The 23,382-nt window shown below is 41.9% G+C and overlaps 1 protein-coding gene across 3 annotated transcripts in view; it reads left to right on the top strand.

Annotated features, from left to right (window-relative positions):
• The first annotated feature begins 859 nt into the window (after positions 1–859).
• Positions 860–23,382, top strand: part of Epm2a (EPM2A glucan phosphatase, laforin) — a 95,065-nt gene continuing 72,542 nt past the window's right edge. The window contains exon 1 of one of the 3 annotated variants that reach the window (XM_052169798.1): positions 860–1,343. In XM_052169798.1, coding sequence (XP_052025758.1) covers positions 1,046–1,343 — 298 coding nt within the window. In that variant the 5' untranslated portion in view covers positions 860–1,045. Of the gene's footprint in view, positions 1,344–4,718; positions 4,753–23,382 lie in introns of those variants that run through there. The other 2 variants (XM_052169796.1, XM_052169797.1) reach the window with 2 other exon arrangements.

Raw genomic sequence — 23,382 nt, 5'->3', positions numbered from 1 at the left:
TCGTTTACTGTTCTATTAACTGAGTTTTGTGTATTTTGCTTTTTTTCTAGTTTTGTCTGACAGGTTTTTCTATATATGCATAAAATTCTGATTTTTCGCCTATACCATCTTCCAAATATTGATAACTATGCTTGTGATTTTTAAACTCATTTTGGGGATGTGTATCAGATTAAACACTGGTGAATAAAGAATATGAAAAGTAATACTATAAAACAACTAACAGTGAACATAGCAGACATTTCTTTATTCATATCAATAACAAGTTGAAGCAGCCTCCTCTGCTCCGGGAAAGACGTAACTTTTTCTTTTGGCCAAATAATCACACAGCTGTTTCTTGACCTAAAGTGCTAGTATTTACAAGAAGCAAATTTTATTTATTTTTATGTTGTTTTTTTTCCCCGAAAAAGCAAAATTTAAATAGTTTTTTATCACACACACACACACACACAATCACAGAAGTAGTTGGGCTCTGGTGATGCAGGTGTGTAATCCTAGGAGCGGAGGCAGGAGGATCTCAAAAGTTTGTGGCCAGTTTGGTTTCCAAAGTTGAGACCTTGTTTCTAAACGTTGTCAACTCACAATCAAGGTTTTGTCTTGGGTCTCTAAAGACCACTAATCATATGCATTATTCCCACTTTATAATCAGAGGCCCATAGGGACTAAATATTGGGGTGCCTGATTGACGGTTACAGGTAAGTCTTGGATGATCGCCAACTTCAGTAAGGCTGGGGGTTCAGGCTAGACGCTCTTTCTTCCTTTGTGACTTGGTAAAAGTGATTTTAGATCTCTGGAAAGCCGACTGGACAAAGTCGGGGTGTCATTTTCCTCTCTCCTAGCTCCAGTGTGGGTCCCAGCCTCTCGAAAGCCCCGAAGGCCCGCTTCCCGCGGCTGCAGCTCCGGGGCGCCTGGGAACCCAAGACACGAGGCCGCGTGACCGGGCCAGAAACGCGCGGCGCCGCACGTGTCCGCGCGGCCCCGGAGCTCGCGCCGCCCGCCGCCGCCGCCGTTCGCCGTTCGCTAGGCTCCCAGGACCCGGGCCACCGCCATGCTCTTCCGCTTCGGCGTGGTGGTGCCGCCCGCGGTAGCCGGCGCCCGGCAGGAGCTGCTGCTCGCGGGATCGCGGCCGGAGCTGGGGCGCTGGGAGCCGCGCGGCGCCGTGCGTCTCAGGCCCGCGGGTACCGTGGCGGGCGCGGCCGCGCTGGCGCTGCAGGAGCCCGGCCTGTGGCTCGCCGAGGTGGAGCTGGAGACGGAGGAGGAGGACGGCGGGGCGGAGCCGGGCCGCGTGGACATGTTCTGGTACAAGTTCCTGCAACGCGAGCCGGGAGGCGAGCTGCACTGGGAAGGTACAGCGCACCCGGGCCTCGGGGCCTGCACCCCGCAGCTCCCCGTGCACCCCGGCCGAGGCCCCGGGGGCGCGCACCCCGCAGCTCGCGCGCTCCCGCAGCTCCCCGTGCACGCCACTGCTGCCCACCGCTCGCCCACTCCCATCTTGACCCTACCCCATTGCACCGCGATGGCCTGGGCCGGATCAAGACCCAGCCCGGTGGTCCTCCTGCCTCAGGCCTCTCTCTAATCCACTCAAAAGTGGCCCACCCCAGACTACAAAGGGCCGCTTACTGGAGGGAATATTTTGAGACTGAAATCAGTGGGAAATTGCAAGCTCCTCCCCCAAAGTCTGCTCACATTGCGATAGAAGACAATTGAGACATGACTTGATTTCTTAAAATATGTAAAGAGTAATAATATCGGTTAATATCGGTTATAAAGAAATAATAAAAGTAAATAGCCAGGCGCGATAGCACAAATCTGTAATTTCAGAATTTGGGAGGTTGAGGCTGGAGGATTGCTGGGAGTTCCCAGCCAGCCTAGGCTACAAAAGTGAGAACTTGTTTCACAAAAATATTATAATAAGAATATATGAGTGAAAGCAGCATTTCCACCATACAACACCTAAACACGTTGCCTGCATGCATGTTTTAAACAAATATATATAAATATTCAAAAATATATTCTACAATATATAATTTTGAATATTTTATTTTAACATTATTATTAATACAACTCAGGCTTATTTGCATATGAGTGTGTTTTACTTTTTAAGTGAAAAAAAAACTGTGCCCCTGTTTACTGTGCATTAAGGTTCTTTTTGGTTTTAGAGATTTTTGGATTGGAAACCAAGTGTACAGCTTTCTTTCTAGAGTTTGGAAGTGTTTCTGAACAGTAGATTAAGAGAAGCCAAAATGTAGCCACTTACCATCTCAGTAAGTCATGTCTCGAAAAATCGGTACCAGAGTGTCCACCGACCACACTGCGTGGATTCAGACAGCCTTTTCTCTGAAGGAAATGAGCCCGGTGGCAAACTGAACCCGAATGGTTCTCTCAGTCCTGTGGAGGGAATGCATCTTGAGGAGTTCACACGGGCAGAAAAACAGGCCATTAGTAAGTTATTGTGGCATAGAAGGCAGAAAAGCAAAAACCCAAGAAGAGCTCATGGTTTACTGGGATATCTTCTTTGCCTTTGCTGGTCTTTTTGGCCACTTCTGGGTTTGCTGGTCAGCTAGCGTTTCATTACACCAGACGTGAGAGGTGCCTGCCTTTGCCTGTCTTTCCTTTACAGTGCATTTCTGTTACCGTGTTCATTTCCTCAGTAAAAGAACATTTGATAATTTTCATAACAGTGCATCGTGCGTTTCCAGGTTCTCTCCTTTAATGGCTTCTCTAATACCCCCAAAGTGCTGACGGTTGGGTTGCTATTTCTTAAAGCATCCACTTTAACTTGTCGGTTTTATATTTTTCTGAAAGTTAGCACATACATTACATATAATTTGCAAAAATTAGTATCTATTGACACCTGCTGGAAATGCATGAAATTAGCAACTGTACAAGCTATAAAATATGAAGAATTTAGTCCGTGTTCATTACCCCTTCCTTGCTGGTTTTAATATCCTTATTTTAAATTATAGATGTGATATTGACTTTTGTTTTACAGAGTTCATCTTACCCTATTGAAGACATTTCTTTTTTTAACAGATTTCTGAAATAATACACACACCCCTCTCATTATCTGTACTCTGACATTGTTTCTGAATTAAGTTTCATGTGTTCATGTTCTATTTTCTCAGTTACCAGCACCTTCGTGTAGGTGGGTAGGGTGGTTCTGAGGATCAGAAATTAACAAGGAGATGCTGTGCTTAAGAGAAAGGATAATTGTGTGGGAGGGGCTAAACCGTCTAACCCAGGCTAACCGCCTAATATGGTTCATCAGACCAGGGCAGACTGATGTGAAGCAATGCATGTATAGCTAGCCTATAGCCGGTAGCATCCTACCTTCCTCAGCCTCCTGAGTGCTGCGAAACAGGTGTGAACCACTGTCCTTGGTATTTTTGCTATTGTCATTGCAAACCAAGACCTTGTACTCTCAGTCTCAAGGGAAAAAAAAAGGAGGCTGGGTATGTGCCTTAAATCCCAGCACTCAAGAGTTCAGAAGCCAACCTGGTATAGAAGAGACCCCATCTCAAAACCACTAAAATTACTAAGTAAATAAAAGGGAAAAAAGAAAATGAATTTCCAGAAGCAGAAGCTGTCTCTGGATGGGTAAAATCTCCTTTCTTCACTATACTATACTATATGTATATAATATAATCCTATATTAAAGTATTATAACAATTATATTGTACACGTGCACTGACAGGTTTTGTGTCAACTTGACACAGGCTGGAGTTATCACAGAAAAAGGAGCTTCAGTTAGGGAAGTGCCTCCATGAGATCCAGCTGTGGGGCATTTTCTTAATTAGTAATCAAGGGGGAGGGCCCCTTGTGGTTGGTACCACCTCTGGGCTGGTGCTCTTGGGTTCTATAAGAGAGCAAACTGAGCAAGCCAGGGGAAGCAAGCCAGTAAGAAACATCTCTCCATGGCCTCTGCATCAGCTCCTGCTTCCTGACCTGCTTGAGTTCCAGTCCTGACTTCCTTTGGTGATGAACAGCAATGTGGAAGTATAAGCTGAATAAACCCTTTCCTCCCCTTTGCTTCTTGGTCATGATGTTTGTGCAGGAATAGAAACCCTGACTAAGACAATAATTAATGCATTATATTAAACTATATTAACATTTGTAATTATTTATCATTATATTATATATGTATAATGTATAATATATATTATATATGATACATTCATATCATATTACATGATATGACATATTATATATTATAGATATATATTATATAATAATATACTATTTCATTTATCATGTATAGTACACTATATGATATATAACATAACATATAATCTGATATACTATATCTGTAATATATAATATCATGATATACATTATATATAATTATAATGTTGTATATAAAATATGCATCTTATATTGTATATGAATCTACATTATATATTATATATAAAACATATACTATATTTAACAATATATATAACTATATATCATACACATTACTTATATATATGTTATATAATTATACATTTTAATTAATATTTATAATATGGCACAATTTTCTTCATGATAATAGATATTATAATATAATAACAATCTTGCTGAAATTTTGCTTAAAATTCTTTCAGGTCAGGTTTCATTTTAATTCATAATTAGGCTGAAAGTTCTTCTGCAACTTTCTATCTCCAGGGTTGTCTCCCTTTGTGATTTCTTTATTGTTTCTGTTTCCATTTTTAGATCCTGGATGGTTTTGTTCAATTCCTTCACCTGTTTGGTTGTGTTTTCCTGTAACTTTTTAAGGTATTTTTGCATTTCCTCTTTAAGGGCTTCTACCTGTTTACCTGTGTTCTGTATTTCTTTAAGGGAGTTATTTATGTCCTTCTTAAAGTCTTCTATCATTATCATAAGATGTGATTTTGAATTCGAATCTTGCTTTTCCGGTGTGATGGAGTATCCAGGACTTGCTGTAGTGGGAGAACTGGGTTCTGATAATGCCAAGTAACCTTGGTTTCTGTTGCTTATGTTCTTATGCTTGCCTCCTGCCATCTGGTTATCTCTAGTGCTACCTGCCCTTGCTGTCTCTGATTAGGGCTTGTCCCACCTGTGATCCTTGTGTCAGAACTCCTCAGAGTGCAGCTGTCTCTGTGATCCTGTGATTCTGTCATCCTGGGATCCTGAGATCCCGGGTGTGTCCTATCTCCTGGGAGTTGAGCTTCCTCCGTGATCCTGTGATCCTGTGATCCGGGGAGTTTCAGAGCACCTGGGAGTCGGGCTTGCTCTGGGTGTTGTAAGAGTGGGTGCAGAGCCAGCGCCCCAGGTCTGCACCGGGTGCAGGATCAAACTGGAGGGACTAGAGAGGACTTTCTATGGTACTGAGTTTGGTAATCTGGATTCTGTTTCCTGGCCATGCGCTCACCGTCCATCATCTCCCCTTACGGAGGCTTCTTCTCTGTTCTTCTGCAACTTCAAATTTTTTCTTAACTTTTTCAACAAAAGAATTATACTAGCCCTTGAGATTTCTTGATTAATCACAGGGTTTGATGAATGTATTTTTGTTTATTGTTTGAAAACACCTTTCCCTACAGACTTGGGATTTCTGTTGTAGTTCTTACCAATGTGAAGCTTCTTGGCCGTAGCTGGCTCTGGGAGATTTCAACTACAAGCGCCAGGTTGTCACGTTGCCTTGGATTCCATTCCATCTTTCTTTGAGCAATGTATTCGTCTGGTTTGTTATATTCTCAAGTAACTTTCTAAAAGTGGCAGTTAGGGCCACATCTGAGCCTCTGAGTTCTGGATGAGCCGTCTCCTTGATCCTTCTCGTCTCCAAGGCTTTTGCCTAGTGCAGGCTTTGATGCAGGGCCTTTGCGCATCTATTTTGAATGTATTTTTGAATGTCAATGTCAGCACTTTCTTTTTCTTTTCCTCCATTTTCCTTGTTTCCTTTTTCCTTTTCCTTTCCTTTTTTGGTGGACGTCGTCTTCCTCGTCTTCCTTTGAAACTTCAATTTAAAATCAATCTCTCTCTCTCTCTCTCTCTCTCTCTCTCTCTCTCTCTCTCTCTCTCTCCCTCTCTCTCCCCCTATCTATTTGTGCCAGGATGCATGTTTTGTGTTGTTGGACAATTGTTTCCCTTAATCCCAAGAATTATTTTCTTCAACCCACTGAAGTATTTCTTTGAGTATCTTTTATTCTCTGTTTTTATTGTCACCTCTGAAATGGGATTGTCACTTACCTTCTGTATGTTAGATATATTTCTGTTTATGAGTTCCCCACTTGAGTCTTTAAAAATCAGCTATTTAATAAGGTTGTCAGCGCACTGAAAGTTTTACTTCTGAGCATTTCTTTTTTTAATATTTTACGTGAATGGGTATTTTCCTGGCACATGTATTTGTGCACCAAGTGTGAGCAGTGGCTTCCAGGCCAGAAGAGGGCATTAAAGATGATTGTGAGATGATTGTGAGCTGCCATCTGTGGGTCCTTGGGATGTGAATGCTGGACCTCTGGAGAAGCAGTCAGTGGGATCTTAACCACTGAGCCATCTCTATGGCCCCAATAGCCAATTTTTTTTTTTAATTTCCCAGATTTTTCTCTTATTTTCTGATGTCTTTATTTTTAGTAGTGCTTGTTGTTAACATATAGCTATAATTAATCTGAAACTCCTAAAAGATCTTAAATAGAGTTGCTCAAAGCTTGTTTTCTCCTGCATTCCTTTAACCCTATTTGTAATCCTTTTTTTTTTTCTTTATGGCTTCATTCATGCTGTGGATTTTCCTCATGTATCTGGTCATCCTTGATGGCTCATCTCTGAGTACAGGATATATAGGTAGCTCTGCATCTTGAGCTTGGTTTTGTTTATCCAAACCATCTTCTGAACAGGTGGGTGGTGGGCTGCGACCATGGTCCAAACCAAGATGTTAGGATGGCAAGCAACCATAAGAGACTCAAGGGAAACTTGTCAAAAGCCTCCAGTTCACTGACCATTGGGTAATTTTACAGATGTTTCTGAAAAAAATCTAAAGAGACAGTGTAATGCCCCGATTCCATGGGAAACCCAGGAGATCTAAAGAACTGCAGAGTTCGATGTAATGTAATATAGAGTCTCTTATTTCAAGTCTCGGCTCGGATTGCAAACCCACAACGTCCCACAACGCAGGCCAGGAATGGGACCACGAGCTTGAGTGTTAAGGACTTTCTATACAGAATAGTTAGAGTAGTTAGGAATTCATTTAAGGTTCAGGGCGAAGGGGGAGGGAAGACAGGTTAGGTTAGTCATAATTCAGACATGATACCATTTGGCAGGGCAGAAGCCATGTTGCTGAAAGAGGGATTCTTCTGACCTAGAGGTTATCTTTAGTAGAGCTATTGGGTATTAGTTTTATGGCTGGCTATAACTGTCTAATTGTCTTTTTTCTTCTATGATTTAAGCGTGGGATTCTAATCTCTCCACCCCAAGGACAGACACCAGATGCATCTGGTTATCTGGGAGAGTTAGTCTAGGTGTCACAGGAGCTGGAACCGGAGCTGGCATCTGTGGGTCCTTGAGTCTCCTCAGAGCGGAGCCGGAGCACTACGGGATAGGGGGCATCGAGGGGGACTCCCCACGTTTGCTACAGGGGGCACTGACTGGGAGAGCCAAACACAGCTATAAGCAAGCCACTGCACTGCAGAAGGGAGAGCCTGTGGGGAGACTGCAGAAGCGGGCTGCCAAGCACTTCAACGGGGAACAATTATTATGAGAAGGCTAGAGACCATCGGGCCAAGGAGAGGTTAAGTCCTAGGGCTCCATAGTGGACATACTGAGGGTCCTATGCTGAGGTTGGGCTATGGAGGTGGAGACTTATAAGCCAGGTTATGTGAGGTTTGTTATCCTTCTTCCTTTTGGGCAGACTGATTTACATAGGGCCAGCATCTATTTCATCAAACAAGAGACCAGTGCCTCCCTTTTTGGAAGCCAGGAAGTGGAGAGCCCTTCAGTCATATAGGACCACAGAGGCTAAGAAGGCGAGTTGGTCCTGGGAGTGGCAGGGCCAGGGTTGACTGCTGGATGGTGTCTGACAACTGGGTGGAGATCTCCCGAGACAGATGTAATCTGTGACACCCGGAGCCCTGGTTCTGCAGCCAGATCTCTGTCAGCTACCGAGGTTGCCAAACTTATCTCTGTCATGACTGCAAGAGCCGTAGCCCACCGGTTTCTGTGTGTGATTTGCAGCAGAGTGTAAATTCCCTCCTTGATGTATAGGGTGAGTTGAAGCATGGAGGAACGTATAGAGTTCTTCCTTGATGTATAGGGTGAGTTAAGGAAACTGAAAAGCAGGGACCACAAAGTAGTGATGGGCTCGGAGAACCCTTAGAAATAACACATGACCTGCATTTATGACACGTTATTTATCACCCTGGAATATGAAGGTGGCTCTTTATATTCATTAAAGACTCTAAAACTATTTTATTTAAAATATAAAGTACGAAAAAATAAGCCTTCACAAAATGTACAACATAACTGCTAGACTTCCAGACAAAATTAGGAGTATTTAATCTATCATCTTTCCGAGACCGGTCAGAAGTTCTTAGGTATTAAAAATTCCTGACGTTGTATCATCAGAAAAAACATCCAGTTGTATACTTTAATACTGAAATGGTTTTTGAGAAAACACCTAGGGAGGGAAAAGAGGAATCTGTCAAGATGACAATGTAGTATATGTCAGGGAGTCAGGGAGTAGGAAATATGTCAGTTCTGTTCCTGGTAAGTGCTTACTTCAAAGGAATCTTTATTTAGGCTGAGGCTAATATATGTTCAAGAATGCAAACCTTTTCCCCTTTGGATTATCTGAAAACAATCTTTTTTTTATTGGACTTTTTTTTTTTTTTACTTACATTTCAAATGTTTTCCCCTTGCCAAGTCTCCCCTTCGGGAACTCCCAATCCCATCCCTCCTCCCCCTGCCTCTGTGAGGGTGCTCCCCCCACCTCCTGTCTTCCCGTCCTGGCATTCTTCTACACTGGCATCAAACACCCTTAGACCCAAGGGCCTCTCTTCCCACTGATGCCAACAAGGCCATCCCCTGCCACATGTGCAGCCACAGCCGTGGTTGGTGGTCCAGTCACGGGAGCTCTGGGGGGTCTGGCCTGTTGACACTGTTGCTCCCTCCATGGGGTGCAACCCCCCTCAGCTCCTTTAGTCCCTTCTCCAACTCCTCCATCAGGGACTCTGCACTCAGTCCAATGGTTGGCTGCAAGCATCTGCCTCTGTATTTGTCAGGCTCTGGCAGAGCCTCTCAGGAGACAGCCAAATCAGGCTCCTGTCAGCAAGCACTTCCCGGCATCCACAATAGTGTCTGGGTTTAGTGACTGTATATGGGATGGCTAATATCCACTTATCAGTGAGTGCATATCGTGTATGTTTTTTTGTGACTGGGTTACCTCACTCAGGATGATATTTCAAGTTCCATCCATTTGTCTGAGAATTTCATGAAGTCATTGTTTTTAATAGCTGAGTAGTATTCCATTGTGTAATTGTACTACATTTTCTGTTTCCATTCCTCTGTTGAAGGACATCTGGGTTGTTTCTAACTTCTGGCTATTATAAATATGGCTGCTATGAACATAGTGGAGCATGTGTCCTTATTACATGTTGGGGCATCTTCTGGGTATATGCCCAGGAGTGGTATAGCGGGGTCCTCTGGTATTATCATGCCCAGTTTTCTGAGGAACTGCCAGACTGGTTTCCAGAGTAAGTTATACCAGCTTGTAACTCCATCAGCAGTGGAGGAGTGTTCCTCTTTCTCCACATCCTCTCCAGCATCTGCTGTCACCTGAGTTTTTGATCCTAGCCATTCTTGTCTTGTACGAGGTGGAATCTCAGGGTTGTTTTGATTTGCATTTCCCTGATGACTAAGGATGTTGAACATTTCTTTAGGTGCTTCTCAGCCATTCGTGTTTCCTCAGTTGAGAATTCTCTGTTTAGCTCTGTTCCCCATTTTAAATAGTTTATTTGGGTCTCTGGAGTCTAATTTCTTGAGTTCTTTGTGTATATTGGATATTATCCCTCTATCGGATGTAGAATTGGTAAAGATCTTTTCCCAATCTGTTGGTTGCCATTTTGTGCTATTGACAGTGTCCTTTGCCTTACAGAAGCTTTGCAGTTTTATGAGGTCCCATTTTGTCAATTCTTGATCTTAGAGCATAAGCCATTGGCGTTCTGTTCAAGAATTTTTCCCCTGGGCCCATGTGTTCGAGGCTTTTCCCCACTTTCTCTTCTGTTAGATTCAGTGCGTCTGGTTTTATATGGAGGTCCTTGATCCAGTTGGACTTGAGCTTTTGAAAACAAACTCTTAAAGTATATATCAGATGACTAAAACTACAGCTAAATCTGTCCCAATGCAACATAAAAGGTATTGGAATTTGGACAAATCTGCCAATTGTAAACTATGGTCCATTTGAAAGGAAGGAGATAAATGGATGAAGGAAATTTTTATTACTTGCATATTCACAAAGTAGAACATTTATGTTTAAACTGCTTTTTTATTTATAGTATCTTTGCTCAACTACATCTACTTTTTTACTCATTCACTTTAAACACTGAGAAAAAAAAAGTGTACTTTTTAATTTAAACAAAAATCAAACCCAATCCACTCTCAGTCTAGGTGTATAGGGACTGCCATCGGGTCTAGAGACCACAAATGCTAATATTTTACCTTTGTTCTAGCCAACTAGAAGGTCAGCATCCGATATTAAACAATTAACCTACTGAGCAGCAGCAATGATGAAGTCTGTCTCTTTAAAAGGAAAATCAACTTTTAAAGTTTGTCTAGATGGAACATGAAAAAGATTTTATCTATCAAAACATCTCTGTGGGTCTCACCTCCACAGGACTGGTATAATTTAGTTCCTTAATATAAAATAGGAAAATAGGTTCAATTTGTATCTAAAAGAAAGCTGAACTGCAGGGTATTGTCCTCAGAGAATAGGAGAAGGGAAATTCTGGAGGAATGGATGAGGATAAGAGAAAGGCTTAGTTTAGCCAATATTCTTGCCCCATAATGGGTTTGGGCAGCTAGGTATGAAGGAGACATGAACTATCAGATGGCTTCCGAGGGCACAGTGGAGAGGGAGGCTATCAGCATCTCTGAGGTCTGAGAAGTATGTTTGTCAGAGTAAGCAGAAAGTATGGATCCAGTGGCATCCGTAATTAACTAAAAATGACAGACTTACTCTCTTTCTGTACAGTTACCCCTGCCTCTCTGGTAGACTTGATGGCATTGTTAGAGGTTGGGAGCCTAGAGCAGTGCTAGTCTTCAGTCTCTAGGCCAAGAAGATCTAAGAGGTTTTCCTGGAGGAGGAATTCTGGGGACTGACCTACATTGGGGAGATAAAGAGGGGCACGTGACCCTTCGGTGTCTCACTTATCCACAGTTCAGACAAGGTCCTGGTGGCAGGCGAGGCATGAATACAGTTCTTTCCCCAGTGCCCAGTGTTGCTGTACTTGAAGCAAGTTCCAAGTGGAGTCCATGGGCGGCCATCTTCTTCAGAGGCAGCCTCTGGGAGTGGGGAGCCAGAAAAGGGGAAATCATTTGAAATGTAAGTAAAGAATATATCAAAAAATAAAATAAAATAAAATTATGGTAAATGCAAAGAAAAAAATAGAAAAAAAGATTACTTGTACATAGAATTTTTTTTAAAACTATAAATTCTTTTTGTTAGAAGTTTTAAGATAACTTGATGCGGGGTATTTTACTTCAGTGTTTTTCCAGAACCTAAGATAGGGTAAGTTTATGTTTCGACAGAAGCTTTAAAGGTGTACATGGCTATGATCTTAGTAAATAAAATCAAGAAAAGGGAAGAACATCAGGAAAACCAAGCATCTGTAATCATACTTAAATTTTTATTGATTAAAAGAAAATGTAAATGCCATGAGATAACAGTAGCCCCTCATTGGAAATAGTTACCTTCTTAAATGTTCTCAGACATAACACATCTTTTTTTTTTTTTTAAAGATTTATTTATTTTATGTATGTGAGTAGCTGCCTTCAACCAGACAGACCAGAAGAGGACATCAGATCTCATTATGGATGGTTGTGAGCTACCATGTGGTTTCTGGGATTTGAACTCAGGACCTCTGGAAGAGCAGTCAGTGCTCTTAACCACTGAGCCATCTCTCCAGCCCAGACATAATGTATCTTCTTCCTGGGATGTTCTGTTGCTCTCCTTCTCTCTAGAGAATCGGGATGTGGGCCTGACGAAGGACATAGGCCTCAGAGGAAATTTTAGGTAAATATGCCTGGGTCTAAAGTGGCCAAATCCTATCTCCAGAGCCAGCTTTTTAGTAGAGTAAAACAGCATGTGACTTTATTTTTAATAACCAGAAAAGGCATTTGAAACTCTGTATGACTGGCTCCACATGCCCAAAGCAGTTTTCATGTATCTGTGGATGGAGTTAGACAACCTGGAAAGCTTACCAAGCATCCTTCTGTCTTATGAAGACACACAAGGGAGGGGCCAGGGCATTGTGTTGGGGAGGCACCTACGGGGAAGCCACGTCCTCTGTCTCAATGTCTACAGGAGCTGCGCTGAGGGCTCTGTGTTCTGAATGGGTAGAGGAGACTTAGCCTTTGCCCTGGAGAATCTGACTGGCATGGTGGGGGCGGGGCCACTCACACTAGGCTCTTTCCCAGGGAACCTTTCCCTGCTGCATTTGAGAGCACTCTTTTCATGATGGCGGTTGGCTGGCGTAGAGGGATGCAGGTATGGACGCTTTCCTCCAGACACTTTCCAGCCTGGTATGCACTTTGTTGTTAGGTCTCCCATCCTTCCGTTTGCCTAGAAGTCTTCCTTAACACCTTTTTGAAAAAGACTTATTTTTATGTAGATGTTTGTGCCTGCACGAGATTTTTTTAATATATATATAATATATATATAATATACATATAATATATATAATATATATAATATATATGTACATATACATACATACACACACACACACACACACACACACACATATATATATATATATATATATATATATATACATATATATATATATATATATAGCGCAGATGCCCTCTTGAGTGGAGGCCAGAAGAGGGAATCAGATCTCCTGTAACTAACTGGAGCTACAGGTAGTTTTGAGCTCCTTGCTGTGGGTGGTGAGACCCTGGGTCCTCTTTAGGAGTGGTAAGTGCTCTTAACTTCTGAGCCATCTTTCCAGCCCGGCTGCTGTCTTCTTATTCTACTTATCTTTTATTTTAACCTCATACCTCATATTACAACTTACTACAGTTCACAGTCACATCGATTGTGTTTTAGTTACATTCTTTGTTACTGTGTCAAAATATGTAACAAAAGGCAACTGACTGGGAGAAGGGTTTACTTTGGCTCCTAGTGTGAGGGTGTCGTTTAATCTCTGCTGGGAAGGCATCATGCCCGGAGCAGGAAGCAGTTGGTTACACTGTACCCACAGTCAGGAAGCAGAGGGAAGAAGGTTGGGGTTTAAATTTCTCCCTTTTATGAAACGTGAAATGCTGCTCACATTTATGGGTGGTTTTTCTGCGTTAGCTAACCCAATCTAGAAATTCCTGTGCAGCTATGTTTGTCTGTACAGTCAAAATTAACCACCGCAGGTTATATTGTATTGGATTCTGCAACTGTAAGTACTGGGAACTTACAATGTGAATTAGCCTAAAAATCTATTCATTTACATAGCCAACTGAAAAAAGCTTGCATACAGCCTTTCTCTCCTCAGCTCTTCTCTGTACCCGTGGGTTTACTTTCCCACACTCTGCCTCATTTTCTGACTCTAACTGATTTCACCAAGTTCATGTGCCTATGTTTAGAAAAAAAAAATTAAATGTCAAATGAGAAGTCTAACTGCAATTTCTTGGATTTTTCTGTAAGATGGCTGTCAGAGCTCTGCTTTGACTATCAGAGCTGTCTCCTGTGGAATTTAAAGAAGACAGAAATATGGAGACGTTAGTCTTAGGAGTTTCTTTTATTTAGAGAGCTAAAGGATTAGTATCCTGTCCTCCTGCTTCTTTTATGTTTAGAGTTGGTCAGAGTTGTCATGCTTGGCTTTCTCTGTTTTCTGTTGATGTGGTAATCATCTGGCCAAGAGCAACTTAACAAAGAAAATGTTTATTATGCCTTGCGGATCCAGAGGTGGGGAAGGCATGGCACAGCAGACACAGCAGGAAGCTGGTGGATCACGTTGTATTGACACACAGGATGTAAAGAGAAAGAACCGGAAGTGTGAGGTAAGGCTGTAAACCCTCAAGGTGGGTCCTGTGAGGTACTTCCTTCAGTATGACTGTACATCTCAGAGGCTCCATAACCACAGACCACTGACTGGACACCAGGCGTTGGAACACACAACTTTCTGGGGGACATTTCTCCTTAAACCACCATGCTTCCCCTATAGAATTTGACCCAACACTCTGCTGCCCGCATGAAGAAAGTTGTTAGCAAGAAGCGTTGGGGGAGTAGATTCTATATAGATAACTAAAGCCACGCCCACTACATTTTAAAACAAAAGAGATCAAGTACATTTTTGTGTAACATGGGTCGCCCCACGACACGGTGAGCTTCAGTACTGCAGGGATTATGTGTTTCATTTTTCATTTGCATGTTGCTGTTGTAGTTGTTGCTTAGTGACCATGGGATGGGCAAACAGGGCGCCGAGCAGATGGACGTCATTGTCAGGTGTCTACCAGGTGGCTTCACCTCAGTGACTTCCCCCTGGCTTCTCAGCAAATCATCCTTGGTCCTCAGGCCAACACTGAGGCAGCTTTTCATTTCTTTATTATACAACTGAGAAGAAGGCTCCCAGCTAGCGATTATAGGTGCTGGCGTTGCCCCTGTATTTTGTCTCTAGACATTTCATTCAGTTTTCTTCTGTATTTCTTTTCTCTCATACTTAGTTCATGTTCTTTAAATTCTTATCCATTCTTATCCATACTGAATGTATGCCCACAGACCTTACCTTCTGGTTCCCATAAATGTGTCACACTTAAGTGTTGTTTCTATTATATTTTTTGACATTGTGGGAAATAATCCCTGCCCTTTTTGTTGTCATATAGCCGAGCTTCACTTGTGGATTGAAAAAACATATTTTGGGTTATATTGCATGTATTTAAAAAGTATACCACTTAGTATACTTTTAGATGTTCTGAAAAGTTACTGAGTCAGTACAGAACACTCTATGTTATGTGTCTTGGGTCCCTCTCTGCTTCTAGCATCTCATATTGATTTGCTACGCTTACGAAACAAGGAACGGATATTTATGTATACATTATTTATGAGAGTGTGTTCTTATCCAAGGCTTGTTTTTAACCCAGTGTAGTTTTTCTTACTTAGAAGCTCATTCTTGAGCTTTCCGTGGAACACACCTTTGATCCCAGCACCCAGGAAGCAGAAGCGAGCAGGCCTCTGTGAGTTCGAGGCCAGCATGGGAGAGAAGATGACACTCAGTTACCACAGTACACTTGCTGCTTCAGGCAGCCTTCCTTGTCTCTGATGTGACCTTCATGGTTCTAAAGAGTTCTTTTCCTGGGCTCTGAGAACGTTCCTGGTGTCTTTCTCATAATTAGTGTGGGTACGGCCTCAGGCAGGAAGCGCTGTCAGGTAGAGAGCTGTGTACTGTTTACTACAGAGTGAAGTGGGAACATTTTAAAGGGTGACAGTAGACAGTGCTTAAAGGGATAATTACAGAGGAAAGTGTTGTCAGGGCCAGAGAGTTTACTGTGGAGCAAAACACTTTCAGGAGGTCAGAATTGGCAGTGATTGAAGGGACAATTGTAGAGAAACATAGTCCCATGGGTTGAGAGGCCGCTGTGCTGACCTCCATGTATAGGTAGGCCTCAGAGTCTTTTCTATAATACCCGGACATCTGGCTTTCTGGGGTGGTATTTTATTACTTGGGTGAGGGACAGGTCTATGTGAATTAACTTTTAAGGGAAGGGACTGTGGTTTGTCTTTGTTCTTTACTAGAAGGCTTCATGCTAGACAATAATCTTATCTTTTTGGGGAGTAGTTTATAGTGTCTCATGTCCATCAAGAGCCAAAGACATGATTTGGATCTTGTTTTCTTCTTCTTGTTGTTGTTTTGTCTTGTTTTTTGTTTTGTGTTTTTGGTGTGTTTTTTCTTTGTTTTTGACCAGGAATTAAAGCCTTACAGTTTCAGCTCTTGTCTTCCCAGGCTGTTTCTTATGAGGGTGTGTCCTTTCTTAGTGACCTCCAAACCTGGTAATTCTTAACTAGCCATCTGACAGTCTAGACTCTCTCACACTTGAAAAAAACTAGATATGGATGTTACGCTGTTATTTATACCATCTTAGGTTTAGACGTGTCATAAATGTTACCCACTCAATGCTGAGCTAGACATAATTCTGAACTCTTTATGAACACGAGTTGATACTTTGTATAAAAAAAAATCGACTGAATATGTAGTTGTGGGTTTATAATTGTGACTTTTGGGGGCCTCTCATGTCTGCTTTGTAGTCAAGGCAGGTTGGATGAAATGGATGCTTGTTCTAAAAATACTCCACCTAAAAACTGTGCATGTGTGAGTGCACGAGTGTGTGTATGTGTGTGTGCACATGGGTGTGTGCCAAGAACCCGTCTTGGCTTTGCAGGGGTCCTTATTTACAAGCTAGAGCTTGGGCCACACTTCACTCTCTGAAAGCAGAAATGGAGGATGCAGCTCCCAGCTCTTAAGGGTATAAGGCTTTATAGAAAATGGTGAGCGAGTAGAGGTGAGCCCTGGCAAACATCTAATTGGATAACTATTGTAGGTCCACACGTGGGTTCTCTGCAGCAAGACCGTATCCAATCATGAACCATCTGAAATTCATCTGAAACAACCAGAATAATCTTTGATTAACTGTTGCTAGAAAGTAGCTGGGAGTAACTCTAATCACAGACAAGCTGTGGGGTTCTTCTTAGTACATGCGTGCAGCTTGGGTTCAGCTGTGGGCCAAGTTCTCAGACTTATTTTCCTTAAGATGCAGGCTGGTCCCAAGGTGGAATAGGTTTGGCCTCTCAATAGCTTTTGCTCAAGCCAGCACTCTCTGGTTGAGACAGCTAGCTTTCTGCTTGAGACAGCTCTCTTGTTGAGATACCTCTCTCTGCTAGTAAAAATTCTAAAAGCTCTCTGGATAGCTCATGTGTTTTCCAACCAAAGTCAGAAAAAGCTGCTAAAAAAAAATTCTTGGATTTCCCAACCAAGTCAGAAATGCTGTTAGAAAAAGTCTAAAAGTAATTCTTGGGTTTCCCAATCAAAATCAGAAAGCCAGAAAACATTCTAAAAGAGCTGTGTTAGTTCTCTAAGTAATATTTGTGATTTCTGATTAAGGTCAGAAATACTGTTAGGAAAAATCCCAAGAGAGCTATGAAAAATTTTAAAAGAGCTGTGTTCGCTCTCCACGGATTTTCCAACCAAAATAAAAAATCCTTTTAAAATAAATTCTTTAAGAGCTTTGTTCACACTCCAGAGCTTTCCAGACATCTCAGCTCTTCTTAGAAAAAAAAAAATCTAAAAAAGAAAGAACTGCTATTGCTCTGTTAGCTCATCTCATGCAGACCCAAAGCCCAGTTTTTTATTTACATATCAATTCAGTCATTTATTCTAGGTTCCCTCTTGATCCTTCCACAAATCAGTATTCTGTGACCTTAACCCCTTCACTCTTAGGAAATAGACAGCAAGTGCTTTTTTTTTTTTTTAAATTGCAGAAGAATTGAGATCTGCCTGCCTTTGTAAACTGGGTGGGGCTTTGTCATTCATCCTCTCTCCCTCAGTCTCTATTTCCCGAAGTCTCTATGTATTTCTGACAAGTTGGCTCATGGTGCAGTTGCCTCTGTTTTTCTATGTCCTCAAGGCCCCTCATATAATTCATATTACATCCTTATATTTTGCATAGATGAAAAATTACATATTTTTGAACTCAGTTTTTTTCAGAGTTCTTTCCCACAGCCTTAAGAGCTTTTCTTAAGGTCATAGCGTTGATCATTTTACTGAGGCATTAGCTATGCTCTCATCTCCTGGACTCGTGCTGTCTCTGATTATCATGGAGTCATTAGCCTTGGCAGAAAGGACATTTCTTGATGGAGGAGCATGAAAATTTGTCTAGCATTATACAAACATGCCTTACATCCACAGCACTCATCAACACTTGTGGAGTCCCATGCCCTGCTGGTTCTGCTCCATGGGAAGGAACTGTGTCATTCCGTTGCTTATGTGGCTGAGCTGGACTTGGCATGTGTGTATCTGCCTGTGAAATAGCCTTCAGTGTTAGTACTTTTTAATTTGGACATGGGATTTTTTTTACTTGATTTGATGGCCTTTTGATTGTGAATGAATGAAGATGTTCCATTGTTAGAGAAAGACACTAAAATTCCATGCATGAGCCAACAAAATTGGAAATCAGATGTAGAAAGACATAATTCAAACTAAACTTTTTTTAAAAAGGAAACTAGAAATTCTATGATTAGAAGTCAAAATTCTCTTTAACTCTAAGTCTGTTAATTTCACTAAATTGCATGCTTTAATATTTCTTAGACCTTTGAATAGAAGCTTCTTCTGCAGAAACACACAAGTTCTCATGAGGTAACAAAACGTCTAGACCGTCTACTCTCATTTTGTGTCTCCTTCACTTTGGACCACCTGCTTATATCTGCACTTGAGCGTGTTACTGTCTCAGAGTTCTTCCCAAATGATCTCCTCCTAGTCCAGAGCTGGAGGAATATAGGTAAATTAGTTTCCTATACCTGCAGTCACCTTGCAGACCTCAAGTTCTTGTCTTAAAAGTTACCATCTCTCCCTAAATTTAATTTTAGTCATTGAGAAAATATCATTATAACTTTCTCTTTCTCAGAAAAAAAAAAGAACCAGGTTTGGTGTTGTATGCCTATAATCCCAGTACATAGGAAGGGGAAGGGAGGGGCTTCATGGTGCCAAGGCAAGATCGCGAGTTATAGGGGACCATACCTCACAAATCCAGCTAAGAAGCACACTGCCTCTCTATAAACCTTGTGAATAAGAATCTTTATGTGCACCTGCTGGTGTCCATTGGTGCCACTCTAGGATTGATGTCCACTCTCTATCTGGTGTCTGGTCAGTATTGATGGGAATCTGTGTGAACACTTTCATCAGAGCCCTGGTGTGAGACATAATAACCTTCAAGTTAACAGAAGGAAGAGACACCACGTCCCCTTCCAACTGTTATGCTGCCTTCTCTTCTTCAATGTCATCACGTGCCACCGGGATGAGTTTGTAACAGCAGATAAAAATAACACAGTGTCCAGAACTCCACTTTTTAAAAAGAGTCATTTGGAAACAGAAAACATTTAAAAATTAAAATAGATATACTTATCCTTGGGATAGAGCCAAATCTTGCAATTTTTAAAGGAACACCATAGAAGTCTTCCAAGAATTTTCAGGTCAATGAAGTTCTCGCTCAGGCTGTGTTACAGAGGCACGTTGAGCATGCCTGGCACCTTAGTTGTCTCTGAATCTGAGTCTAACCCTGTGTGGCAGTCAGAGGCTGGACAAGAGCAGGACTCACAGACTCCTGAGGAGCGGCCCTGCGGATGACCAGGGGCAGAGTGCTGTAGGCTTTGTTTCTAAGTAAACATGAGCTCCATTATGAGAGTCAGGGACGGGTAATAACACCCCTCAAGCTACAAGTCCAGCTGGATTTCTTGAGATATCACATGTTCAGAAGATTAACTCCTGTTATTTATCCAGAGGATTCTTCAGCATGCAATAAGGACACATGCTCCACTATGTTCATAGCAGCCCTATTTGTAGTAGCCAGAAGCTGGAAAGAACCTAGATGTCCTTCAACGGAGGAATGGATACAAAAAATGTGGTATATTTATACAATGGAGTACTATTCAGCCATTAGAAACAATGAATTCATGACATTCTTAGACAAATGGATGGAGCTGGAGAACATCATACTAAGTGAAGTAACCCAGACTCAAAAGATCAATCATGGTATGCACTCACTGATAAGTGGATATTAGCCTAGAAACTTTGAATACCCAGGACATAATCCACAAATTAAATGATGTCCAAAAAGAATGGAGGAGTGGGCCCTAGTTCTGGAAAACTCAGTGCAAGAGTATAGGGGAATTCCAGAACAGGGAAGTGGGAAGGGGTAGATGGAAGAATAGGGGGACGGAAGAGGGCTTATGGGACTTGCGGAGAGTGGGGACCCAGAAAAGGGGAAATCATTTGCAATGTAAATAAAAATAAATACATAAAAAAATAGATCAGAAAAAAAAGAAAGTAAAAAAAAACAAAACAAACAAATAAACAAAAAACCTGAAAAGTGCCCCAGAATTCTTGCAGTCCTTTTCAGACTTTTCTCTGTCTTCTGAGTCCACTAGGTGGCAGTGTTTCATTAGTACTCCTCAAGGTTTGTGTGAGCCCTCCCTTCCTCTCCCTGTCTCTCCTGCTCCCTGTCCTCCCTACCCTAGCTTCCTCTCCAACCTTTCTGTCTCCTCTTTCCGCTCTCTCTCTTCCCCTACCCTCTTTCTGTTTTGAGTAAGGGTCTCACTGTTTACCTCTGTCTGGCCTGAAAGTCATTATGAAAATATGTAGACCAGCCTGGCCTTTAACTCACCTGCCTCTGCCTTCAGGATCTGGGATTAAAGGCGTGCAGTACCAGATGCAGCTCCCTCTATTTTAGACAAATACCTTACTCTTTCTCAACTTTCTCTTTCTTCCCAGGAAATTCTGAAAAAAAAATTTCCATTCAGTTAAGAGTTTTATAAGATTTAGAATTTTTAGAATTCTTCCCTGTGGGAAGAGGTGACGTATTAGTTTTATGTTGCTTCACAATGTGTAAATTACTTTGATGTGATTAAGATCACTTACAGAGTAATTAAAATTACCTATAAGAATCCTGCCATTGATCTTAGCCTTCTGCTGTTTAACTTAGGCTCTCTCGTTCGCTGCTGCAGTTGCCCCTCTGGCTGGCCTGTGAGCCTGTTTGCTTCCTCACGCCTCCTTCCATCTCAGAGAGGTAGGCCAGGATGACATATTCACTCTACAGCGTTCAGCTTTAAATTCAGTTTCTCTGGGCTAAGGGGCAAGTGCTCTACCCACTCAGCCATCTCCTGAGCCCGCCTGTGAATGCTTCCGACGACGATGATGAAGGCTTTGCTCGGTACATCAGATCCTGCTATTATTACGTCTGTGCCTTTGATATTTATGACATGCTCGAGAAATGCTTTATCAAGGTTTCCTATCAGTGTGCTCTGTGCCAGAATTTCCTGGGGAATTAATTCAATGAGATGAGTTGCGTAAGGAAAGTGCCCTGTGGACTGTGATAAATCGTTCCTTGCTGACATCTGTTGATATTAAGGTTTTACTATGAGTGAACATATGTGTATTACAAGATTCTTATCCTGTTGCAAATGACAAAGTAGAGTTATTCAGCACCATCATGACGTTTAGTGTCTACTTAGGCAACTTTGATGCCACCGCAGAAACTGTCATTTATCCAAGAGGAAATCACTGCTTTGAAGAATCAGGCTATTTAGAGTCGTTTATAAAATTTGATGCAAATAGAGATTATCTTTGCGTTTAAACAGCTGAAACATGATACAACATTTTAATTGCTTTTTGCCAAATACATTCTTTGCTGTTTACAGGGAGGAAAACGTTTATTTTATTCTATTCTGCTTTAAAATGTCTAGAGCACTCTCCGGAGGCCTGCCCCCACGTCGGTTCCTTTCTTGTTTTGTTGAGACACAGCCCCATGTAGCTTAGGCTAGCTTCAACCTCAGACTCACTGTGTAAAGGGCAGTGACTGTGTGCTGTGTGCTCTGATTCTACGCAGTCTCCCTCCAAATCCCCCAGGGCTACAGCAGTGCGCCACTGGGCCGGCTTCCCCTTTGTCTCTTGGGAAACCCTTGTGAGCTCCTCTATAAAACCCTGGGGACGCTATGCGGGTCAAGCTTTAAAACACATTTCCGATGACATTGGTTCATAATTTTGCACTGTGTAAAGGGGATTGGAAACCACCTAAATTTCTATGTATTTCTGGCATTTAAAAAAATGCCTTTGAGTTCATTTCTGATAAAGCACCAATCCCCGTTTGTACAAGTGGTAAAATGAGTCAGGAACGGCGATCTGTAGTTTCAGAGAATTCACACATTTTCTTTGCTATAAATTAAAACAACAACAACAACAACAACAACAACAACAAAACAGAGCTGTCTGGCCAGTGAGTTAGTTAAGTAGATGCATGGGAGGTAAGCAAATGGATTCTACAGGGCTCTGATTTATTTGCCAGTGTGGACATTGAGTGAGAGTGAGAAGCCCCCCCCCCCCATCAGGCCCTTTCCTCTTCCTCTGCTCATTAGGAAGCAGGCTTGTCAGATTTGCTGGCCAGAGTAAATCAAGGGAGTTGGTAATTTGTTTGAGGGAATTAACTTTCTTTCTTTCTTTCTTTCTTTTTCTTTTTTTTTTCTTTCTTTTTTTTTTTTTTTTTTCAAGACAGGGTTTCTCTGTGTAGCCCTGGCTGTCCTGGAACTCACTCTGTAGACCAGGCTGGCCTCGAACACAGAAATCCGCCTGTCTCTGCCTCCCAGAGTGCTGGGATTACGGGCGTGCGCCACCACCGCCCGGCTGAATTAACTTTCAAGTAAGATTCCCACCCCCCTAGTAGAAATGAACCAATAAGAAATCAGTAAAAATGAACTTTTATATTTGCATTATTTTCTAAGAATGGAAAACAAGGAAACTGTTAACCTTGAAATTAGTCACGAGGAAGGGTTTTGGAGCTTAATTCCTTTCAGTTTTCAGGGGCACTTTCCACAGTTTGGGTAGAAATTTGTTCGAATTTGTAAACTAGATGAATTACTGGGAAAATCACATGAGCCCAAATGGAGTTACTGTTATTATGAGCTTGTCTTAAAACACAGTTTACACAAAGCTGTTGTCAGAATCATGTGAGTGTGTTTTAGTGATATTCTACCAGTCGGCGCACAGATCTCCATGCATGCTAGAAGGGTCGAACATGCTGGAGAAGAATCATAGTTAAGAGCTGTTAGAGAGTCGTGGAACACCAACTGTGTTAGCTTCTGTGTTAAATCCTTTTAATGGACTATCTAATTGATTCCCCCACAGCAACCCCATGAAGTAGTTAGGACTGTTTGTCCTTTCCTGCAAATGAGAAAACATAAGCACAGGTTGCTTAAATGATTTTCTCATTACTGACTGTGTGGGAAGAGTAAACAAGACATTCCGCCTTTTGTATTGTGAGATTCCACATCTGGAGTCTGCCAACCAACACTGAGTCAAATCTATGAATCAGAGAAATTACATCTGTATTCCATGTGTACAGACATTTCTCTTGTTATTAGTTTTTAAATGATAAAGTGCTACAGCTGTTTATCTACCTTAAGATCATGTTAGGTAGCATAAGCGACTT

Source organism: Apodemus sylvaticus, chromosome 23 (assembly GCF_947179515.1).
Source record: "Apodemus sylvaticus chromosome 23, mApoSyl1.1, whole genome shotgun sequence".
Lineage (NCBI taxonomy): Eukaryota > Metazoa > Chordata > Mammalia > Rodentia > Muridae > Apodemus > Apodemus sylvaticus.
The sequence above is the reverse complement of the archived record's forward strand: the minus strand, read 5'-3'. Positions and strand labels throughout refer to the sequence as shown.